Source organism: Bos grunniens, chromosome X (genome assembly GCF_055505025.1).
Source record: "Bos grunniens cultivar Pamir isolate PY7600 chromosome X, Bosgru_T2T1.0, whole genome shotgun sequence".
Taxonomy (NCBI): Eukaryota; Metazoa; Chordata; class Mammalia; order Artiodactyla; family Bovidae; genus Bos; species Bos grunniens.
The window spans coordinates 68,380,232-68,402,618 of record NC_141194.1 but is presented as its reverse complement, the minus strand read 5'-3'; the positions used below and the strand labels follow the sequence as shown (position 1 = coordinate 68,402,618).

The window sequence follows — 22,387 nt, the reverse complement described above, 5'->3', positions numbered from 1 at the left end:
TCTGCCTCAGGTGGCATATGATGCCCATTTTGTCACCCTAGTGATGTTGCACACACACGTGTATCTCTCTAAGTTCCTGGACTACATGTTTCATTTTACCTTCTGTAGTTTTTCCTGCAGGTTGATTGTCAGGAAGGGAACCAGCACCCCATGCTGAATTACGATCTTAGATATCTCATCAGTAATAAGGGGGTTAAAAATAGTGTGTACTTCATAGAGTTATTGTGACTAATTAGATAATTCATATGAAGTTCTTAGAACAGTGTCATCATGCATTTTTGCATTTGGTTTAGGTGTTTCAAACATCTGTAGAGAGGTAACTTGGAGGAAACGGATTTGCTAAAATAGAGAGCTAACTAAGGCTAGAATGCATATGGAGCCATCTTTTCAACTTTGGGCTGTCCCAGAATTCTGCCGTATAGTCTACTGTTTCCCTTATCACAGATAAAATAGGTTTAAAAAGTTAATTAAAAATTATTCCTATTGTGAAATTTTCAAACTAGAAAAATGTAATGTATACCCATATACCCATCACCTAGATTTAATAGTTGTTAGTATTTCACCACATTTGCCTCTATTTTCCTAAATTTTTTAAATTACAAGAATATATTTTGGTTGTAAATATTTTAGTAGAAATCTCTAAATTATAATCACAATAACATAAAATTAATCATTCTTAATTTCCTAGCATCATCAAATGCCACATCCATATTAATATTCAGATTAACCAACTTGTCTTAAAAATGTTTGTTACAGTTTCTTTGTTCAAACCAGGATCCACTCAAGGTGTACTGTACTTGGTTGTGGTGTCTCTCTATATATTTCTTTAATTTAGTGCAGTCACCTTCCCTCCCTTCATTCTGGATTTATTTCCTAATGGTGAATTTGAATTTCTATATCTTATATATTCTGTAAACTGAAAATTAGATCCAAAAGTTTGATTAGATTCATGGCAGATATTTTCTGACAAGAATGTTTCATAGATGGTGTGTAAAATGAGATTAGTATTCTTTAAAAAAAAGATAAGGCAAGTTATGGGGAAAAGGAAGTAATACATATCAAGTGCATGTGCTATGTTCCTTTTAAAAACATAATCTCTTTTAATCCTTACAATAATCCTATGAGTTACAGGTGGTATTACCCCTTTGTAGTAAGGGAATTGTTTCTGAGAGATTACCCAGTTATTAAGGAGCAAAGTTAGAATTCCAAAAGAGGTTTCTTAGAAAACTAAAAATGGAACTACCAGATGACCCAGCAGTTATAGTTTTGTGTATATATCCCCAAAAATGAAAATAGTAATTCAAAAATATATGTGCACCCCAGTGTTCATAGCAGCATTACTTACACTAGCCAAGATATGGAAGCAATGTCAGTGTTTATCAACAGATGAATGAATAAACAAGATATGGTAATTTATATATACAATGGAATACTGCTCAGCCATAAAAAATGAAATTTTGCCATTTGCAATAACATGGATGGAGTTGAAGGCTATTTTGCATAGTGAAATAAGTCAGCCAGAGAAAGACAAATACTGTAGGATGTCACTTATATGTGGAATCTAAAAATACACCAAGCTAGTGAATTGTACAAAAAAGAAACAGACTCACAGATGTAGAAAATGAACTAGTGGTTACAAGTGAGGAGCTGGAAGGGAGGAGGAGCAAGATAAAGGTTGGGGATTAAGAGGTACAAACTATTATGTATAAAATAAATAAGTTACAAGGATATATTATATAGCACAGGGAATATAGACAGTATTTTATCATTATAAGTGGAGTATAACCTTTAAAAATTGTGAATCACTACGTTGCACACTTGAAACATATGATATTGTATATCAGCTATACCACAATAATAATAATGAAATTAAAATTCTTTTAAAGAGAGAAGGGAAAAAATTCAACAAGATACTTTAAATAAACATAAGAAATTTTACTAACAAATCACTTGCTCTTTGTGCTTCAGTCTCTGGTAAAATAAGAGCAATAAGTTGATTTGATCCTCACATAAATAAATTGCTTTGGCTTATTATGCTTTCATTTTAGGTAATGAGAGGTATCCTTTAAGCATCAGCTAAAATGTATTTACATATGTATGTTCTTAGAACAGGTAATAACTGGTCCTTCTATAATTATGACAGCCATATATCTAGAATTTTCTAGGACAATTCTGACATCAGATAATTTGTCTTGTTGATTTTGTCCAATGAATTTTTCATTAGAAAGACTTGGTTAAGGTTTAAAAACTACTCTCTGTGTATGGGAATACATTGTTAGTTTTTTAAATTGAGAGTCTGCTTTAGATCTTTAGAAAAGGTGTTGAATATAAGAGAAAGTGGTAAATAAAACCTGATAAGATTCTTTTCTTGATCCCAGTTAACTGACCAAGAAAAAAATATTAAAATCTTAGTTTCTGCAACACATTAGTCACATTTCAAGTGCTCAGAGGCTACATGTGACTGCTGCTGCTGCCGCTAAGTCACTTCAGTCATGTCCAGCTCTGTGCGACCCCATAGACAGCAGCCCATGAGGCTCCCCCATCCCTGGGATTCTCCAGGCAAGAACACCAGAGTGGGATGCCATTTCCTTCTCCAATGTATTAAAGTGAAAAGTGAAAGTGAAGTTGCTCAGTCGTGTCTGACTCTTTGCGACCCCATGGACTGCAGCCTACCAGGCTTCTCTGTCCATGGGATTTTCCAGACAAGAGTACTGGAGTGGGGTGCCATTGCCTTCTCCAATATGTGACTGCTGCTGCTGCTAAGTCACTTCAGTCGTGTCTGACTCTGTGCGACCCCATAGATGGCAGCCCACGAGGCTCTGCCATCCCTGGGATTCTCCAGGCAAAAACACTGGAGTGGGTTGCCATTTCCTTCTCCAACATGTGACTAGTGGCTGCCAAATCAGACAGTGCAGACACAGCACATTCCATCATTGCCCAGAATGCTGTTGGAGCCGTACTCTAGACTCTGTGAGCTTTACTACTACATATAAAGCCTCCCAATTGAAAAAGTTATATAACTCTGTGTGTGTGTGCACACACGCACAACACACACATATATGTTGTTGTTTAGTTGCTAGGTCATGTCTGACTCTTTTGCGACCCCATGAACTGTAGCCCACCAGGCTCCTCTGTCCATGGGATTTTCCAGGCAAGAATACTGGAATGGGTTGCCATTTCCTTCATGGGATCTTGCTGACCCAGGGACTGAACTCGTGTCTCCTGCATTGCAGGTAGATTTTTTACCATTATTCTGCCATTAAACTTTCCTCTAAAATTAAAAAGGCTGTCTTTTTCTTTTAATCAAATCAATTGATTCCTGCAAAATTATACTGATGTTTATACATAAAATTGTTGCAGAGAGAAACATGGTAAGCAAGGCTATATGTCCTCTCAGTTTTTTTTTTTTTCATTTTCATTTAGAGAAGTTCAGAAGGATATAACTAACATGTTGAAATGACAGTGATTGTGAATTACTATAGATACTTGAGTGCCACAGCATTTTAATATCCTAAAATATGTTATTGAGGTTGATTGGTTCAAATGTGTCTTATAACACTTCCAGGAATAGGGACAGTGGAAAACTGAAACTGTAATACTTACAGGGGAATTAAGTAGGTGAATGTCTCTTCATTTACTGAGGTTTTCATGACTGAGCTTTTTGTATCAAATTTATTACTTTAGAACCTTAAAAGGAGTATAAATTGTGGGAGAGATTTGATCAAAATAAGAATCACTAGTTGATCTTACATCATTTTTTAAACCATTTTAACTTTTACATTTTAATGTTTTCTTTCTTTAAATGTAATTTGAACTGCCAAAAAAACTACTTTCCCTCCTATTTTCATATACTTTTTATAACACGCCTATGGTTGTGTTAGAGGATGTAACACTGTTAATAAACTAAAGAAATAATGTGAACTCCAGATTGTATAACATAAGAATTGAGTTCCAATTCAGGCTCTTCTTGGAAAGCTGCAACCTCTAGAAAGTCACTACAGTCATATAAAAATATAGAATGGCACTTTTTACCTCACAGTGAGTGGCATATGTCATGTATAAGAATTGTAATGGATAACCAGTTTTTAAAGGTTAAATGCTAAATATAGTATCTGGTTCTTTAAATGTTAATTGAGTATCAAACATTCTTATCAAAGGAGATTCTAGCTTTTAATCTCTACCGGTTCGATCCCTGGGTCGGGAGATCCCCTAGAGAGGGAGATGGCAAAACACTCCAGTACCTTTGCCTGGAGCATCCCATGTACACAGGAGCCTGGTGGGCTACAGTCCATGGCGTGACAAAGAGTCGGGCTTGACTGAGCAAATAAAAAGGACAAGTAAGTGTCAGTTTGGCAGGCCTGCCTTTTCTTTCCTTGAAAGTTACAAGTTCTACAGTTGTCACTAACTTATTCTTACCTACAATTTGAGAATCTGGATTATATTTATAAATACTCTTTGGCAAGGTTTATGTGCTCTTGACCTCAAAATCTGATATGAGGTGGTATGTGAACTTCATTTATTAGCTCTCTGCGGCTGCTGCTGCTGCTGCTGCTGCTAAGTCACTTCAGTCGTGTCTGACTCTGTGCGACCCCATAGACGGCAGCCCACCAGGCTCCACCATCCCTGGGATTCTCCAGGCAAGAACACTGGAGTGGGTTTCCATTTCCTTCTCCAATGAATGAAAGTGAAAAGTGAAAGTGAAGTCGCTCAGTTGTGTCAGACTCTTTGCGACCCCGTGGACCACAGCCTACCAGGCTCCTCTGTCCGTGGGATTTTCCAGGCAAGAGTACTGGAGTGGGTTGCCATTGCCTTCTCCTTACTAGCTCTTTCAGATCAGTCGCTCAGTCATGTCCGACTCTTTGTGACCCCATGAATCGCAGCACGCCAGGCCTCCCTGTCCATCACCAACTCCCGGAGTTCACTGAGACTCACGTCCATCGAGTCAGGGATGCCATCCAGCCATCTCATCCTCTGTCGTCCCCTTCTCCTCCTGCCCTCAATCCCTCCCAGCATCAGGGTCTTTTCCAATGAATCAACTCTTTGCATGAGGTGGCCAAAGTACTGGAGTTTCAGCTTTAGCATCAGTCCTTCCAAAGAAATCCCAGGGCTGATCTCCTTCAGAATGGACTGGTTGGATCTCCTTGCAGTCCAAGGGACTCTCAAGAGTCTTCTCCAACACCACAGTTCAAAAGCATCAATTCTTCTGCACTCAGCCTTCTTCACAGTCCAACTCTCACATCCATACATGACCACAGGAAAAACCATAGCCTTGACTAGATGGACCTTTGTTGACAAAGTAAGGTCTCTGCCTTTGAATATGCTATCTAGGTTGGTCATAACTTTCCTTCCAAGGAGTAACATGGCTGCAGTCACCATCTGTAGTGATTTTAGTCACTTTCAAATATGTTGCATTTTTTCCCCTTAGGTAGTTTGGGAAGAAACGGGCTTTAAATTTGAAAGTAGAAACTTTTTTGACTAGGAATATTGAGTTTCTTTATTAAGAATCTAGACTTATTTAATAAAAGGAATTTTTTTCATAGCTTTTTGAGTGGATCCTGTGGCACGTAAGTATTCTAGTGTTATGTCTAGATATTATAATACTCAAATTCAAAGTGATAGCAAGCGAAATATTTTAAAACATGGCAAACCCCTGCCCCCACCCCTAGGCAAAGCTTGATTGTTTTTTTTAAATTTTTATTTTCAAGGTTTAATTTCATAATTAATTAAATGGAAATTTTTGTCAGCTTGCCAAATACTTTAAACTCCTAAGTAATTAACTTAAACTTGTAGTTTATCATTAATTTTCATTTATTAATTGGACTAGTCATTTTAAAGCTCAAACTAATTTAGGTTATTAGCTAGAATGTAGACCATGGTTTTCCCAGCTTATAAGTTTTTCACTTATTTAAGGAGAAACAAAGTTTAGACAAAGAAAAGTAAAGGTACACATTTGGATATAATTTAAATCTCATTTTGATGACTGTTGGCTGAGTGATTATAGATTCTGCTCCAGTATTATTTTCAATAATAGTGTTACTATAGCAACTAATATAATGCATGGTTTAAGGGGGAAATAACAAAAAAAAACACCTCTCTCTGATCATATTGTATATTGGGATAAAATTTTTCTTTATTAGTTTTTATTACTTGTACTAGACTTTGCAAAACTTTTTTTCCCAAAGAAATACTCTGAGGATCCTGTTGCAGATATTTTTTGCCCTATTCATTTCATCATCTATTTCTTGTATTGACAGTATGCTGCAATTAATTTAAATGGGAAAGTTGTAGAAACACTTTGTATCAGAAATCCTGTATCTTTTTTCTCTTACTGTGTCTTATACAACACTCTCGAAGAAAGATTTCTGCTTTCCTACTTTTGAAATGTATAAATGAATCTCGTTCCTTTAAAAGTCAGTTAGCTTACATGTAGTCTTTTCTTTGCTAAAATGATGATAATGGTAAGGGGTACTTGTCTAAGTCCCTGAGTATTGTTGGCATATTATTGTATGAACAAGTGGTTGATATACATTAAAATTTATCCATTAACCTATTTCATTGCAGATTTGGTGATAATTAAAACCTAGAAGTGGCATAAACATATAATAAACTCTTAAGAGAATAATTCAGTTCAGTTAAGTTCAGTTCAGTCGCTCAGTCGTGTCCGACTCTCTGCGACCCCATGAATCCCAGCACGCCAGGCCTCCCTGTCCATCACCAACTCCCGGAGTTCACCCAGACTCACGTCCATCGAGTCAGTGATGCCATCCAGCCATCTCATCCTCTGCCGTCCCCTTCTCCTCCTGCCCCCAATCCCTCCCAGCATCAGAGTCTTTTCCAATGAATCAACTCTTCACATGAGGTGGCCAAAGTACTGGAGTTTTAGCTTTAGCATCAGTCCTTCCAAAGAACAACCAGGACTGATCTCCTTCAGAATGGACTGGTTGGATCTCCTTGCAGTCCAAGGGACTCTCAAGAGTCTTCTCCAACACCACAGTTCAAAAGCATCAATTCTTCGGCACTCAGCCTTCTTCACAGTCCAACTCTCACATCCATACATGACCACAGGAAAAACCACAGCCTTGACTAGACGAACCTTTGTTGGCAAAGTAATGTCTCTGCTTTTCAATATGCTATCTAGGTTGGTCATAACTTTCCTTCCAAGGAGTAAGCATCTTTTAATTTCATGGCTGCAGTCACCATCTGCAGTGATTTTGGAGCCCAAATGATAAAGTATATCTATATAATGTACACAATTAAAACCAATGAAGGTTCTGTAGTTTGTGTAAAATAATGTTCATGGACAGATATTAAGGCAGAAAAGTAGGTTTTAAAGTATAGTAGCAAAGTATAGTACAATCCCATTTTTATGTGAAAATTTATATACACACACGTGTGTAAAATATAAATGTGTGGAGCGATATACACAAATGTTACCAGTAGTTATCTCTAGGTTTTATAACGGGAATTATAACATCATTTCCATTAAAAATTTTAAAAATTCTGAAAAGAAGGGAGTGTTGTGGCTAGTAAAAGCAATATGGTTATTTCGCTTGATGTTAGGAGGGAGGTAATGTTTTAGGAAAAGGGTCCAAAAGTTTTTAATGATACGAAGGTATGTTACGTGCACTTTTCCTCTGATTTGTTGGCATTTTAATTGACTGTGGGTCAAAATGAAAATTATTGCATGGATGGAAGCTGAATCATAGTCTAACCATAGTTAGGCAATCATGTTTGACTTGATATCATAGATCTTAAATCTGGTGGGGAGAAGACATTAAAAGGTTTCAGAAATGGGATTTCATAAAATGACTATCTCCTGAAGATGAAAATGGTTAAACAGTTCTTGTCAGGTTCAGGCTAAGCATGAACTGACCTTTTATGTTTGTGTCTACTTATTGTTTTTATTTCAACTTTTATATTTTCTTTTATTAAAAAATTAACACATTTGTTTTTAAAAACTTCAAAAAGAACAGAAGTGTTAAAAGTGGAAAAAAATAGACCTACTTAAGTTTCTCCTTCCTCTGCAATCCTTTAGGGAATTCTTCTTTTTTAAAGAGAATAGATCTGGGAAATGGAGGAACCATGCCTCAAGAAAACGGTCATTCTTTACAGTGTGGTAGAATGATCACTGGATAGGAGTCAGGAAATTTATCTTCTAATCCCAGCTAGTCTGTAGCTCTGTGATTGGGGAAAAAGTTACTTTGCCTCTCTGAACATTATTTTCTACCAATTTCAAGATGATAAGTTTGGACTTTGAAAATCAGGATACAGACACTTTTTTAAAAGGATATATATGAGCGTTGTTTGTGTGTATGTGTGTGCATGCATTTCTGCAAAGGCTTTTTCTCTAATTATAAAAAGTAGTTAATATATGAATCATGACATTTATAATTGAGAAATAAATGCTATACTTAATTGACATAGTGTTACTTTCCAGAGAATTGGGTATTTCATTTATTCCTGCTATTCTTATATCATCCTGTTACACATGTAACTGTAGAGCATTTCATCCATGTTTAACTCACAGTCATAACTAGATTAAGTTATTATCCACTGTTATAGAGAGAAGCGTACAGCTGAAAAATAAATTCAGTTTCTGCTGCTCTTTCCCTTAGGTTACTGTCTTAGAGAAATGAAGTGATTTTTGACTACAGTTCTTTTAAGAACATCACTTATTGTCAAACAGAAGTGAAATTGGGATTATCCATAGAACATTTCTATCTTGTAATTTATTTGGTATTTTGTGAACAGCTGACTTTCCTAATTATATTTGGCATGGTCACTTGCTAAAAATATTAGTCAGTGTTATCTGGTTTTATTACATACCTCTCTTCTGAGTCATGCATGGGGTGGGGTGGGGTAACCATGGGAGACACACATCTAAGGAAGCATTATCTTTTAACAAAATTTAATTCAGATTGCCCTATCTCTCTGCCTGCCTGGTTAGTAACTTTGAACTTTGGAGATCTATCTAGTTGTGATAAACATGTTCTGTATGCCATAGGCCAGAGAAAGTCAGCTTTGATGGCAGATTTCTATACTGGTGCAGAAGAGAAATGTTTAGTTAACGTTTTAAAATAAGTAAACCAAAAAATAAAGAACTAAATTTATTAGCATATATGCATTCCACCAGAAGACTTTCTTTCTTGAACCTTATATGGTCTTTTAATGTTTTCAACCAAAGAAATAGCACATGCATTCAAAATTAATTATAAAATCTTAATTACAGATATATCCATTTAAAAAAATCATTTTCTTTCATGAAATTACGAAATGATTCTTTCAAGTGTTTATTGATGTGGCAAGATAAAAAGTTTGTTAACATAATACCAGGTATCAAAATGGTTGGAATTGGTGTCAGCATTTGCTTTTGTACAGAAAAAAAAAAAAAAAAAAACAACTTAGGGCCTCATGAGTTGAATTTTTCATCTTGAGTTACATAACAAACATTTGAGCTCCTATCCTGTGCTGAATTGTATACTGTAGATATGGTTGAAGATGTAAAGACAAAATTCTTTGTAAGTGTGGGCTTTGTCTATGCTAAAACTTAGGCATTAAGCATTATTTAATATAGATTAAATTTAATGTGCTATATGCTTCCCTGTACCTTCCTTTGACCAGTAATTATTTACATTCCTTCATTAAATTCACTCAGTTTAGAAAGTGTGTTCTAAGGAATCTTGCTATTAGAAGCTATAGAAAGTCCTTTTGTAAAGTGAATTAATTTGCCTTCTATATATCCAGGTTTTCATCTTTAATTTCTTAATACACAGCTTGTGAATATTTTAAATTTTTTGTTAGCAAATGACATATCCATGGTTCACTTTAACAGAGCAGGAGTTTGGGGTTCTTACTGAGTATATAAGTGATTCCAAGTTTTAAGCTTTTAGTTTTTTCACCTTAAAAGACTGACATAAGACATCATGACTTTAAAAAAAAGACACTTTGATAATAAAATGATAAATAATGTATATCAATTTAAATTTGATCCTAGGTCCTTATAGTGTAATTTATATTTGAGTTTCTTACAGTTGAAATAGAAGGACTGTATGTTCCAGTTGTGCAGATGACACCACCCTTGTGGCAGAAAGTGAAGAGGAACTAAAAAGCCTCTTGATGAAAGTGAAAGTGGAGAGTGAAAAAGTTGGCTTAAAGCTCAATATTCAGAAAACGAAGATCATGGCATCTGGTCCCATCACTTCATGGCAAATAGATGGGGAAACAGTGGAAACTGTGGCAGACTTTATTTTTGGGGGCTCCAAAATCACTGCAGATGGTGACTGCAGCCATGAAATTAAAAAACGCTTACTCCTTGAAAGAAAAGTTATGACTAACCTAGATAGCATATTAAAAAGTAGACACATTACTTTGCCAACAAAGGTCCATCTAGTCAAGGCTGTGGTTTTTCCAGTGGTCATGTATGGATGTGAGAGTTGGACTGTGAAGAAAACTGAGTGCCAAATAATTCATGCTTTTGAACTGTGGTGTTGGAGAAGACTCTTGAGAGTCCCTTGGACTGCAAGGAGATCCAACCAGTCTATTCTGAAGGAGATTGGCCCTGGGTGTTCTTTGGAAGGACTGATGTTGAAGCTGAAACTCCAGTACTTTGGCCACCTCATGCGAAGAGTTGATTGATTGGAAAAGACTCTTATGCTGGGAGGGATTGGGGACAGGAGGAGAAGGGGACGACAGAGGATGAGATGGCTGGATGGCATCACTGACTCGATGGACGTGAGTCTGAGTGAACTCTGGGAGTTGGTGATGGACAGGGAGGCCTGGCGTGCTGCAATTCATGTGGTCGCAGAGTCGGACATGCCTGAGTGACTGAACTGAACTGAACTGATGTTCCAGTTAAACTGTTCTGTAGCTATTTTGATTAATTTAGATTTGGATTTTGTTAGTATAGTGGTTGGTAGGTAGAGAGATTATGAAAATAAAGTTGTTAAGGGACTTCCCTGATGGTTCAGTGACTAAGACTCTGGTGCTCCCAGTGCAGGGGGCTCAGGTTCAATCCCTTGTCTGGAAACTGGATCCCACATGCTGCAACTTAGAGTTCTCATGCTGCAGCTATAAAGATGCCACATGCTACAGCGAAGATCAAAGATCCTGCATGCCGCAACTAAGAGACCTGGTGCAGCAAAATAAATAAATAACAGGTGTTAAATATTTATGAACAGGAATAGCCATGATTTTTAGCAAAAGCATCTATGAATTTAGCAGACTTACGTTAGCCTTTTTTTTATCAACTTTGAAAAAAGCACAAAACAAAATGCATAGGAAAAAATTAGAAAAATGTTGGAATAAGAAAGCTTGAAAGATGAAAAGTAGTCATTAAAAAATTGAACCCCTAAAACATGCTGTATAAATATGACATTCTTACATAAGAGGCTGGTATTGCATGTATTGTGAATGTTTTCTAGGTAATTTATCATATATATCAGAAATATGTATAGTAGCGAGTTTCTAGACTAACAGTAGGTCAAAGAACTATGGAGATATGATCCAGAGGGAGAAAATAACTATTATTTCAACCTTTCTAAACAGGACACCATACTTGCAGAACTTCTTCAAATACATAAAGAACACATTGTAGGATATCATGAACATGATTCTCTTTTGGACCACAAAGAAGAAGAAGAGTTGACTGAAGAAGAAAGAAAAGCAGCTTGGGCTGAATATGAAGCAGAGAAGAAGGTAGTTCATCTGAAATGCTTTTTGTTGTTGTTTTTGTTGTTAGTCATTTAAAAGAACAGTGGAGGAAGAAAAGGGTCACATTTGGAAAAAGTAATAATATAGTGAATCTTCAGGAACAGAGTCCCCCAAGTTTGGGTGTCTGTTTATGGGCTTTGGCTACCTTTGGTGGTAGACTCGAAGGAGAGGAGAGAAGAAAATGTTTCCCTTTAAAGAGTAGTAACCTCATTTCTGATTAGCACTTGCTAAACTGAGAGATTAGTGGGAAGCTGTATATTTAGCATCACTTAACTTCCATCAACACCCTTACTGTAGTAACAGACATACAGGAACTTGAGTTTGGAGGTAGGGGTAAATGTTGCTTTAGCTTGTGTACCAAACTCAAAGTTTGACCGATTATCAGAACACAAAAATACTCCATTATTGGACATTAATGTCAATCTACAGCAGCAACTTTATTTAAAATAGTTCCACCTCTGTTTTAAATACCACCTCACTTGAGCAAAAATGTGCCTGAGCATGGGAAACCTTATCCTAATACCCGAATCCATTTTAAACTCCTAATTCATTGTACTAAACTTCTTTAACATTGTGATTTTAGGAGTCTCATCAGAATTCTCTGAGTTGCCCCATACTGTGCAAATTATCAGAAAAGACTACACCTTTAGGGGTTAAAGCTTTCTGTGTAATAAGATCTTGGTTTCAGATGAAAAGGGTGTTTTATTTGTGTGTGAAAGAGTGTTAATAATTTCCTAGATCTGAGAATGTGGGTTTTTTTCTCAACCAGTAGGTGATGTAGAATTTCAAGTTTTAAATCACAATGTGGAAAGTGCATAATTTTTTGTTTGTAGGGACTGACCATGCGTTTCAACATACCAACTGGGACCAATTTACCCCCTGTCAGTTTTAACTCTCAAACTCCTTATATTCCTTTCAATTTGGGAGCCCTATCAGCAATGAGTAATCAACAGCTGGAGGTAAGTTGTGAAGTACGAAAGTATTTTGCCTTGAATTAAAGGCAATTTCAAATGCCTTGTTGTTGAGAGTTTCCTATGCAGGAATATCACATTCCCCAAAAGATTACCTCTGAATAGACCAAGAAATTTTTCTTTTGTTTGTTGACCTTTTTGAACCAGCGTAGTTATAATAAAATGTGGTTTGTTCAGAGCACAAAGAAATCAGGCCTTGAATTAATATAGTTTGAATTATTTTAATTAAGAAACAATAGGGTAGCTGACTGGCTAGAGAAATAGCACTTTCTTCAGTTATAAAATATTTTGAATAAGCAAATTACTTAATGTTTGAAAGTGGGATAAATACACACATTGATCTACATTCTAAAGCAGTGAAGATGCTACTTTAAGTGTATGATAATGTACAGTATTATGAAATAATTTAAAAATAGGATCAATGATGAGTTAAATAAGAAAGACTAGGTTTTAATATACCAGTAATTAAATAATGTAATTGAATATGTGATTTTCTTTTTAAAACGTGCTTATGGAGTCATTTAAATTATTAAATTATTGGTACAATAGAACCCAATTTTTATCTTCCTAACAAGACCCTCACTGATGAGTTTTACTCCATTTTATTGATGCTGAATTTTGCTGTACTTTTCAATTACTTAAAGATTTTTAAGGCCACATGTTGTAAATTGGCAAGAGAAAGGCTCCCTATACTTTTAAAACTAAGCTGTCTTTTTATGTGCCCTGATAAAGTTATTTCTTGCATTCTTCTAGGACCTCATTAATCAAGGAAGAGAAAAAGTTGTGGAAGCAACAAACAGTGTGACAGCAGTGAGGATTCAGCCTCTTGAAGATATAATTTCAGCTGTAGTAAGTTAATTGGCAGTTGTCTTATACCAACTTGCAATTCTTATTCCCACCATTCATTCTGATTTTTGTTTTTTGCTTCACTACTTCTGTGGGGGAAAGACCGTAATTCTTATAACTTGATTTACAACAGTAAAATACTAGTGAACTGTATAATAGTGCCAAGCTATATATCTCAGTTTTATCAAGATGTTGGTACAAAAGAGAAATGTACAATTGAAGAATTGGGAAATCAGTTAATCATGGAAATGTATGTGTTGTTTATATAAACATATTTTAATTACCAGTTGCATGAGTTAAATCCAAATAGTTTTTCTCTAGGCATAGCTAACCCTTGTACAACAGTGGACAGTTTAGTACCTTGCTTTTACATCATTGTCTTCTTTAGAAAAGATTAAAGGAAAAGGGGGAAAGAAAACTTTAAAAATCCTGAATATCTTTAAGGACCATAAATATTTTATTTTCTTCAATTCTACTGCAATAAGGAATAAATAGAAATTTTTCTTCCAGTGGAAGGAAAACATGAATCTCTCAGAGGCCCAGGTACAGGCATTAGCATTAAGTAGACAAGCCAGCCAGGAGCTTGATGTCAAACGAAGAGAGGCAATCTACAATGACGTGTTGACAAAACAACAGATGGTAAGAATTCAGAGTATCTCTAGGTTATGTTTAATTTTCTTGAATTTATAATAACGAGTTTGTGTGACATCTGTGTTGATATCTGTTCCCACATGTGGTTGGATGGATGGTCATTGGTTATTCCCAGAAGAAATTTTATTCATAAACCTAGTAATGTCAAATAAAGGTAATATCTTTTGTTGCAAAGGAGCAACAGCTTCCCAAATGAATCTCCTTGAAGTTTACATAGCATCTCTTCCATATAATTTCACTTTTGTATATTCTGGACATCTAGAAAGGAATTTTTGCCAGACTTTTCTTACCACATTTACTATTTTTAAACAACTTCCACAAATAAGTATACTTTTTAATATATTTAATTTGAGATAACAAGTGGAGCTATAAATGATACATGACACAGGTTCCTACTAAATTATGTAATTCTTTATAAGGCTAACATATTCCAGAATCCATGATTATCTTTGTTAGCATGGTTGTTTGGCAGCCATCTACCTTGCACTGGGAAATTTCAGCTCTTGACACCAGGGAATCAATTTCTGTGGCATGAATTTTACTTAGAAAGCACTGTAGAATTATGTGGTTTTAAATTATCTTAGGAAATCTGAGAATCTACATTCTAGGTAGGCAGGTAGGAATTACTCCCACTGCAAGTGCCTTTTCCCTTTGGTGTTTGTCACTAAAAGTGTTTATTTGTCTGTCATCATGTGAAATATTCAAAAGAAGGACAAAGAAAGAGACTTGACAAAAAACTGCTGTAACTAATACTTGAGACTAATCACAGTGCAGGACAGGTTACTATAGCAACCAATTTAAATGCTGCTTGCACTACAATAGTCAAGTCATTAAGAGAATTTAGCCCTAAATGGTGTTACTAACTAGTTTCTACAGTAATGGTCCTGTGAATGCCATCAAATTAGTAATGGTGATAACAATAATATGTTTTTCTTTTGGTATGCTACCCCCTTAACAAATTGATTTTAACTCAAAATTTGATACTGCCTCTTTGAGACAGGTCATGCACTTGTAACAGCTCTCTTTTCTCTCCTTAGTTAATCAGCTGTGTTCAGCGAATACTTATGAACCGAAGGCTCCAGCAACAGTACAATCAGCAGCAGCAGCAGCAAATGACTTATCAACAAGCAACACTGGGTCACCTCATGATGCCAAAGCCTCCAAATTTAATCATGAATCCTTCTAACTACCAGCAGATTGATATGAGAGGAATGTATCAGTCGGTGGCTGGTGGTATGCAGCCACCACCATTACAACGTGCGCCACCCCCAATGAGAAGCAAAAATCCAGGACCTTCCCCAGGGAAATCAATGTGATTTTGCACTAAAAGCTTAAAAGATTGTTAAAATCATAGAAAGATCTTTTATTTTTTTAGGAATCAATGACTTAACAGAACTCAACTGTATAAATAGTTTGGTCCCCTTAAATGCCAATCTTCCATATTAGTTTTAAATTTTTTTTAATAGGGCATACCATTTCTTCCTGACATTTGTCAGTGATGTTGCCTAGAATCTTCTTACACACATTGAGTACAGAAGATCTTTCAAATTGTTTTCAGTGAAAACAAGTCCTTCCATAACAGTAACAACTCCACAGGTTTCCTCTCTAAATTTTTATGCCTGCTTTTAGTGACCATAAAATTGTCATAAATTAATGAATTTATGAAAGAATACTGATTTATATATTCATTCTTTACATATAAAGACACACAGCTGAGTTCTTAGAGTTGATTCCTCAAGTTATGGAATACTTTTGTACTTATCCATTTCTTGACTAAAGTGATTGAAATGGTTTTAATGTTCTTTTGACTGAAGTCTGAAACTGGGCTCCTGCTATATCATCTCTGTGACTGAAAGTTAGAAATTAAGGGTTGGTTATCTTTGACACAGAATTGTGTGCAATATTGTTAAATACTACTGCTCTAAAACTTGGAGGAGTCTTACAGTTATCTTAGCATTGTATAAACAGCCTTAAGTATAGCCTAAGAAGAGAATTCTTTTTCTTCTTTAGTCTTTTTCTGCCATTTTTATTTTCAGTTATATGTGCTGAAATAATTACTGGTAAAATTTCAGGGTCGTGGATTATCTTCCACACTTGAATTTTCTCTCTCCTGGCACTAATATAAGGCACATCTCTTAACTGCTTGGTGCCAGTGCTAGTGCTTCATCCTGTTGCTGGCAGTGGGATGTGGACTAACAAAATCAAGTTCTAGCATTTTAGGAGGTTAAGGATGACGTTGTGGTTGTTAGCTTCACACCCTGTTTTATAAACACCATCAAAATGGCAGAACCATTGCTGACTTTAAGTTCACATGGGGAATGTGCTTTAAAACAATTCCCAGTACTGTCAGTATTGTGAAGTAATTCCTCCTAAAGATAAGGATCACTGGCTTCTATGCTCTTCCTCTTCTTTTCTCTCATCAGTATGTTGTTTTTCCCCAACTGTATTTTCTTACATAAATTCTGTTTTAAAGTTCAATTTTTTTTTTAGTTTAGATCTATGAGGCAATTTTCTAATCAAAATTCATCTAATGCCCTTTTATGAGGTTTTACATTGTCGTTTTTCTTAATCCAGGCTTGTAAAAATGACCTGTATGCTTATTCATGTACAATTTGGTTGCTTGAGTTTCTTAAAGAAAAAGATTGTTAGACTATGAGAGTCAACTCAACATGGCGAAACCATTTTTGAGATGGCGATGTAACATGTAGTGGAAATAGCTAACAAATTCCAAAAAAAAAAAAAAAAAAAAAGCTGGGTGGAGGATTTGCTCTAGGTATCACTGAGTTAGAATGAGTTTAACATTAGCTAAAACTGTTTTGAGTTGTTTGGACGATTAAGAGATGTCCACTTTTATCTTGAAAGAACTAGTGGTAGAACATTCAAGAGTACTAAGTTTGTCATATAGAATTTTGAGGTTTGGTGGATCCACCCTCCACGTTCCCATATTTGGATATTATGCCAGCCATATAATCAAATTTATTTCACTAGGGGGATGTGTTTTTACTTTAGAAGAAATGAAAAAGACAAGATTTGTGAAATAAATATTTGAAGACAGTATACTCTGGCCAGCTGTTATCAGTTGGTATTTCTACAAGTCCAGAATACTTTAAACCTGATTTACTCAACCTGGGAACTTTCACCATGGTCTGATTACTTGCTCAAAGACATAGATGTCAAAATTTTAGGCAACCTTCTAAACCTTTTTCATAATGAATGAAACTATGACTTAAAGAATAATACATGGAAAGGTTAATTGGAAATAGTTTGGGATAAAACTTGGATCAGTTTGCATACAATCTTCACTTGACATTTTAGCTACATAATATGTACTTTGAGTATAACATCAAGCTTTAACAAATATTTAAATATAAAATCATGTCAATAAGATACTAAAAGGCTCATTTTTATATTTGTTTTAGATGTTTTAAATAGTTGCAATGGCTTAAAAAATGATTTAAAATGTTGCTTGTAATACAGTTTTGCCTGCTAAATTCTCCACATTTTGTAACCTGTTTTATTTCTTCGGGTGTAAAGCGTTTTTGCTTAGTATTGTGATATTGTATATGTTTTGTCCCAGTTGTATAGTAATGTTTCAGTCCATCATCCAGCTTTGGCTGCTGAAATCATACAGCTGTGAAGACTTGCCTTTGTTTCTGTTAGACTGCTTTTCAGTTCCGTATTGAGTATCTTAAGTACTGTAGAAAAGATGTCACTTCTTCCTTTAAGGCTGTTTTGTAATATACATAAGGACTGGAATTGTGTTTTTAAAGAAAAGCATTCAAGTATGACAATAATACTATCTGTGTTTTCACCATTCAAAGTGCTGTTTAGTAGTTGAAACTTAAACTATTTAATGTCATTTAATAAAGTGACCAAAATGTGTTGTGCTCTTTATTGCATTTTCACAGCTTTGAAAATCTGTGCACATAATGTTTCATAGAAAATGTATAGCTTTTTATGTGCTATTTAATGGTGGTTCTTTTGCACATTTAGTTATTTAATATTGGGAGGTCAAGGAGTTTGGTTTTTGAATCTGTTCTATACTAAATTCTGTAAAAGGAGATCTCAAACCTCAAAAATAATTTACATACCAGGAAGCCTGTGTGTGTTTGTTAGTTTTGGTTGTCTGTGTGTAATCCAGCACCATTTCCTGCTTCCCAACAGCTGTGTCACTCATTTAAGTCAAGCAGACCTACCACTCCACAGTTGATACGAAAGCTGCTTACCATCCTGAAGCACTAGCAGGTTGATGGAAATTATCACCTGGCCTCCAAAGAAGCTGAATATTTTGCAGTCTTCCCTTAGCTATGCCCATTCTCCCTCTAATATCATAAAACCAGATACATATTTCTGTACCCTAAACAAAACTTTCAGAAGAGTTAAATATCCCAGTAAAAATTTTCCTTTGAGGGTGGCATGTTGTGCGATGTTTTAACAGTAAAATAGGTCATCCTTTTACATGTTTATTTCACTAACAACTACATTCAGGTTATTCCCCACCATGTTTCACCAGACTTAGTCTCAAGTGACTTTTGGCTATCTCCAAATCAAATCTAGCCTTAAAAGAGATGAAAATTCTTCCACCATTGATTTTTTTAAAAATATGTAATCTGTGCCAATCTAAAAGGAGTGACCAAGTTTCAGAAATGCTTTTTGTCTGTGCAACATTTTATATATGCTGTTATATGGAAGTGAATAAAAATTAAAAATCCAAAATATATACTGTTTCTAAGCTTAGTATCTGTCAGGAACCAAACTGCCCACATCACTCATGTTGGATCTAATAAAAGAATGGTCCTTCTTGCCCCTGCCTAAGAGTTTTACTCCTCAAGAGTATGTGCTGACATAAAATTTCTTTACATATACACTGCCACCCTCTCTTTGGAATAACCTTCCTGATACATTATGCCCACTTCACTAACTATGGGAATCACTCTTGCCCTCAGTCTAGGGATCTAATAGTGACCACTGCATACCTTCACCAAGGGAGGTGTGACAAGGAAAGCAGCATATCAATTGAGGCCTTTGTTAAAAACAATAAAGATAAAGCTTTAATTGAAGGAATGAAAGGATGGGAGAATCCTAAAATACTGAAGAGCCTCTTAATATTCAGAACTGCCCCATATTTCAAGCAGTCTCTACCCAGCAGCATTATTCCACATTCTGCTCCTGAACATTATGCCCTCACTTCTCCTCCCTGATAGAAACAGGGAGGGGCAGCTTGGCGCCAATCTCCTTTATTAAATAGACTTGGCTCCCTCCCTGCAGACCTCACATCAAATATATGTTGATTTTCAGTAAAGGTGAAGAAAGATGACATATGCAAGGATGGGGTTTGTTTCAGGTATATGAGGAGAAAGTGTATGAAAAGGAACAAAGGTAGAGAAGGATCAGGAAGAGACTAAGTTGGAGTGGATTGATGGAGGGTCTTGAAATCCTGAATGGGTAATTCAATACAGAGGATAACAAGGGATTGTGAGGCAGCTGATGTGTTCAAAATAGCAGGTAAAGACAGTGATTTGGGCAGGGTTAATTTGAATGGTTTAGAATGTAACGTGAAGAAAGATTGCAGACAGGAAGATAGGTAATTAAGCATTCAGTGACCAGACTACTAACAATTTTAAGGACAAAAGGCAGAATCATTAGAAGTTGTATAGAACAGTGAACTTCTTAAATTGTGAGAAAAACCTTATTTCCTTTTACCCTTCCCCACGGAGTCTGCTTTGTTCAGGATTTCTGACTTTACATGCAAAACTTCACTTACTCTGTGTTCACTTTCTGAAACCTAGTGGAAAATCCATAGTGGCGTTCCTGTTTCACAATTTTTCATTACTTCTAATTATCCTGTATACATATTTGCAGAAAGTAAGTTTGGTCCATTTAACTAAACTAAGTATAATTCTGCTTCTTCCTCAAGTTAATCTTCAAAGGGCTAAATCCATTCTTGTTACTTTTTCTTGAGACCCATCTAGTCCAAGGGCTAGTATCTCAGTTGGTAATGTTACATTCACAAGCTTCCCTTCGTATTTTCAAAGTAATTTGTGGTTATTATGTGTTAACCTGTATACCACATATGAAAAAAGTGAGGAGAATAACTACATTTTTCTCATGACAGTTAAGCTAAAAGACCAAATCTGTTGCACTGAGGAGGCAGAAGATAAATTATAGTCAAATTATCTGAGTCTTTCATGTCTCATTTGGAAAATAGGACTTTAATAATACCTTAACTTTCTTGAATGCAGGAGGCCCGACCAGGTGATTTCTTGAGGTCTTTTTCAGCTCTTAGGGTTTAGACATGAGAAAACCACAGTTTGAAGCCAAAAGGCAATGTGTTTGTCTAAGGTTACACAGTAAGTTTGAACAGAATTGGAAATCCCTTCCCTTTAGCTAGCCCTCCCCCATTAAGCTATGCCTTTTCTTTTCCTCTGTTTAGAAAAATGAGAGGTCTGACAGGCATTTTAATGACAAAGCAGGTAAGTCAAGTTGTAATTGGCTCTAATTACTACTTCTACAAGCTGTAACCTCCTTTATCTTTTGCCCAGGGGCACTCAGAGCACTGTTTCTTATTCTGGAACTCTGCAGAAAATGAAAAAACATGTTTAAGGATCTGATTCTTACAGCTTGGTTGCTTGATTGGGTTATATACATGACAAAACATCAAGGTAAATATAAATCCACTTTTGTTAAGTCAACTTTTAAGCAAATAATTGGTAGCCTCCCATTTGATTGTTCATAACTCTAAAGCCCAAATTAGGCCAATATTCAAATTGTCTGGTCTGGATAAAGTTTATAGTAAGTAGAAGGCAATATTGTCTTCTATTGACTCTTATGTGACAACACATATGACATGTTTTGAGATGTAGGTTTTATAATGGTTTATTCTTGTGATGAAAACTACAAAAGCTAACAGAAGAGTGAAAGGGTGATTATTTTCTTTGTAGCTGCTTGTTCCTACATGCCAGTAGCAAAGCAAGTAGAAGCTTGTGTCTAGTTCGCTGAATACATTTCAATGGGGAAAAAAAAGTGGTTAATATAATCATTTGCAGTCTTGTTAGTTCATTCTCAGTTCTTGGTAGGTTTTCAATAATAAAACATGGAGGTTGGCCTTCAAAGGCTTTAGTGATACAGGCTTGCTTGGACCCTATCCTTAGCAAAGTAAACCTTTTATTATGTGTTTCCGCCCTCTCTTTGCACATCTTCCACACTCTACTGGATGTGCTAAGCTCAAACGTACCTGCCTGTGATTTTTTCCCCTTCTCCAAACTATCATTTCACCACCCATACATCCCTCTATATTCTAATACCTCAGTGTGTGTGTGTATATGTGTGTATTTGTAGGGGAGGCTTATAAAATCATACAATTCTAGAGATGGTACGGGTCTTAGAGACCCTGTAGACTATCCCTCTATAGTCAGAAAATAAAGGTCCAGAGAGGGAAAGAGATACACAAGGGCACCTATATCTTCTAGCTTCTATTCCACTTCATTCCACTCTGTTCAGATGCCCCCTATTACACAGGTATCCCAATTCATTTTTTTTTTCAATATGCCTGACCACAATAAGCAAATTTTCAGAAACTGGAGCCTATTATGCAGAGTGAAGTAAGCCAGAAAGAAAAACACCTATACAGTATACTAACGCATATATATGGAATTTAGAAAGATGGTAACAATAACCCTGTATACGAGGCAGCAAAAGAGACACTGATGTATAGAACAGTCTTATGGACTCTGTGGGAGAGGGAGAGGGTGGGATGATTTGGGAGAATGGCATTGAAACATATATAATATCATATATGAAATGAGTCGCCAGTCCAGGTTCAATGCATGATACTGGATGCTTGGGGCTGGTGCACTGGGACGACCCAGAGGGATGGTACGGGGAGGGAGGAGGGAGGAGGGTTCAGGATGGGGAACACGTGTATACCTGTGGCAGACTCATGTTGACATATGGCGAAACCAATACAATATTGTAAAATTAAAAAATAAAATATATTTAAAGCTAAACAGAATCCAGCATTTAAAACCAAAAGATATTATTGTTCGATGCAAGCCCAGTGCAGTGTTTCCCATCAGCTTGGCAATCTATTAAACTAATTCTGTGGATCAAAAAAATAATAATAATAATTGTTCTGAACTCAACTTTAAAATGAAAACCGTTTGTGGAAGATAGAGGGGTATGTGGACCAAAATGACAGGGAAACAAATTCC

The 22,387-nt window shown here is 35.9% G+C and overlaps 1 protein-coding gene across 18 annotated transcripts in view; it reads left to right on the top strand.

Moving 5' to 3' along the window:
• ATRX (ATRX chromatin remodeler) overlaps positions 1–18,059 on the top strand; it is a 284,412-nt gene extending 266,353 nt beyond the window's left edge. For all 18 annotated transcript variants that reach the window (XM_086387280.1, XM_086387277.1, XM_086387288.1 and 15 more), the window contains 5 exons: positions 11,545–11,694; positions 12,543–12,668; positions 13,434–13,529; positions 14,037–14,165; positions 15,215–18,059. In XM_086387280.1, coding sequence (XP_086243406.1) covers positions 11,545–11,694; positions 12,543–12,668; positions 13,434–13,529; positions 14,037–14,165; positions 15,215–15,493 — 780 coding nt within the window. In that variant the 3' untranslated portion in view covers positions 15,494–18,059. The remainder of the gene's footprint in view (positions 1–11,544; positions 11,695–12,542; positions 12,669–13,433; positions 13,530–14,036; positions 14,166–15,214) is intronic.
• Positions 18,060–22,387: the final 4,328 nt, after the last annotated feature.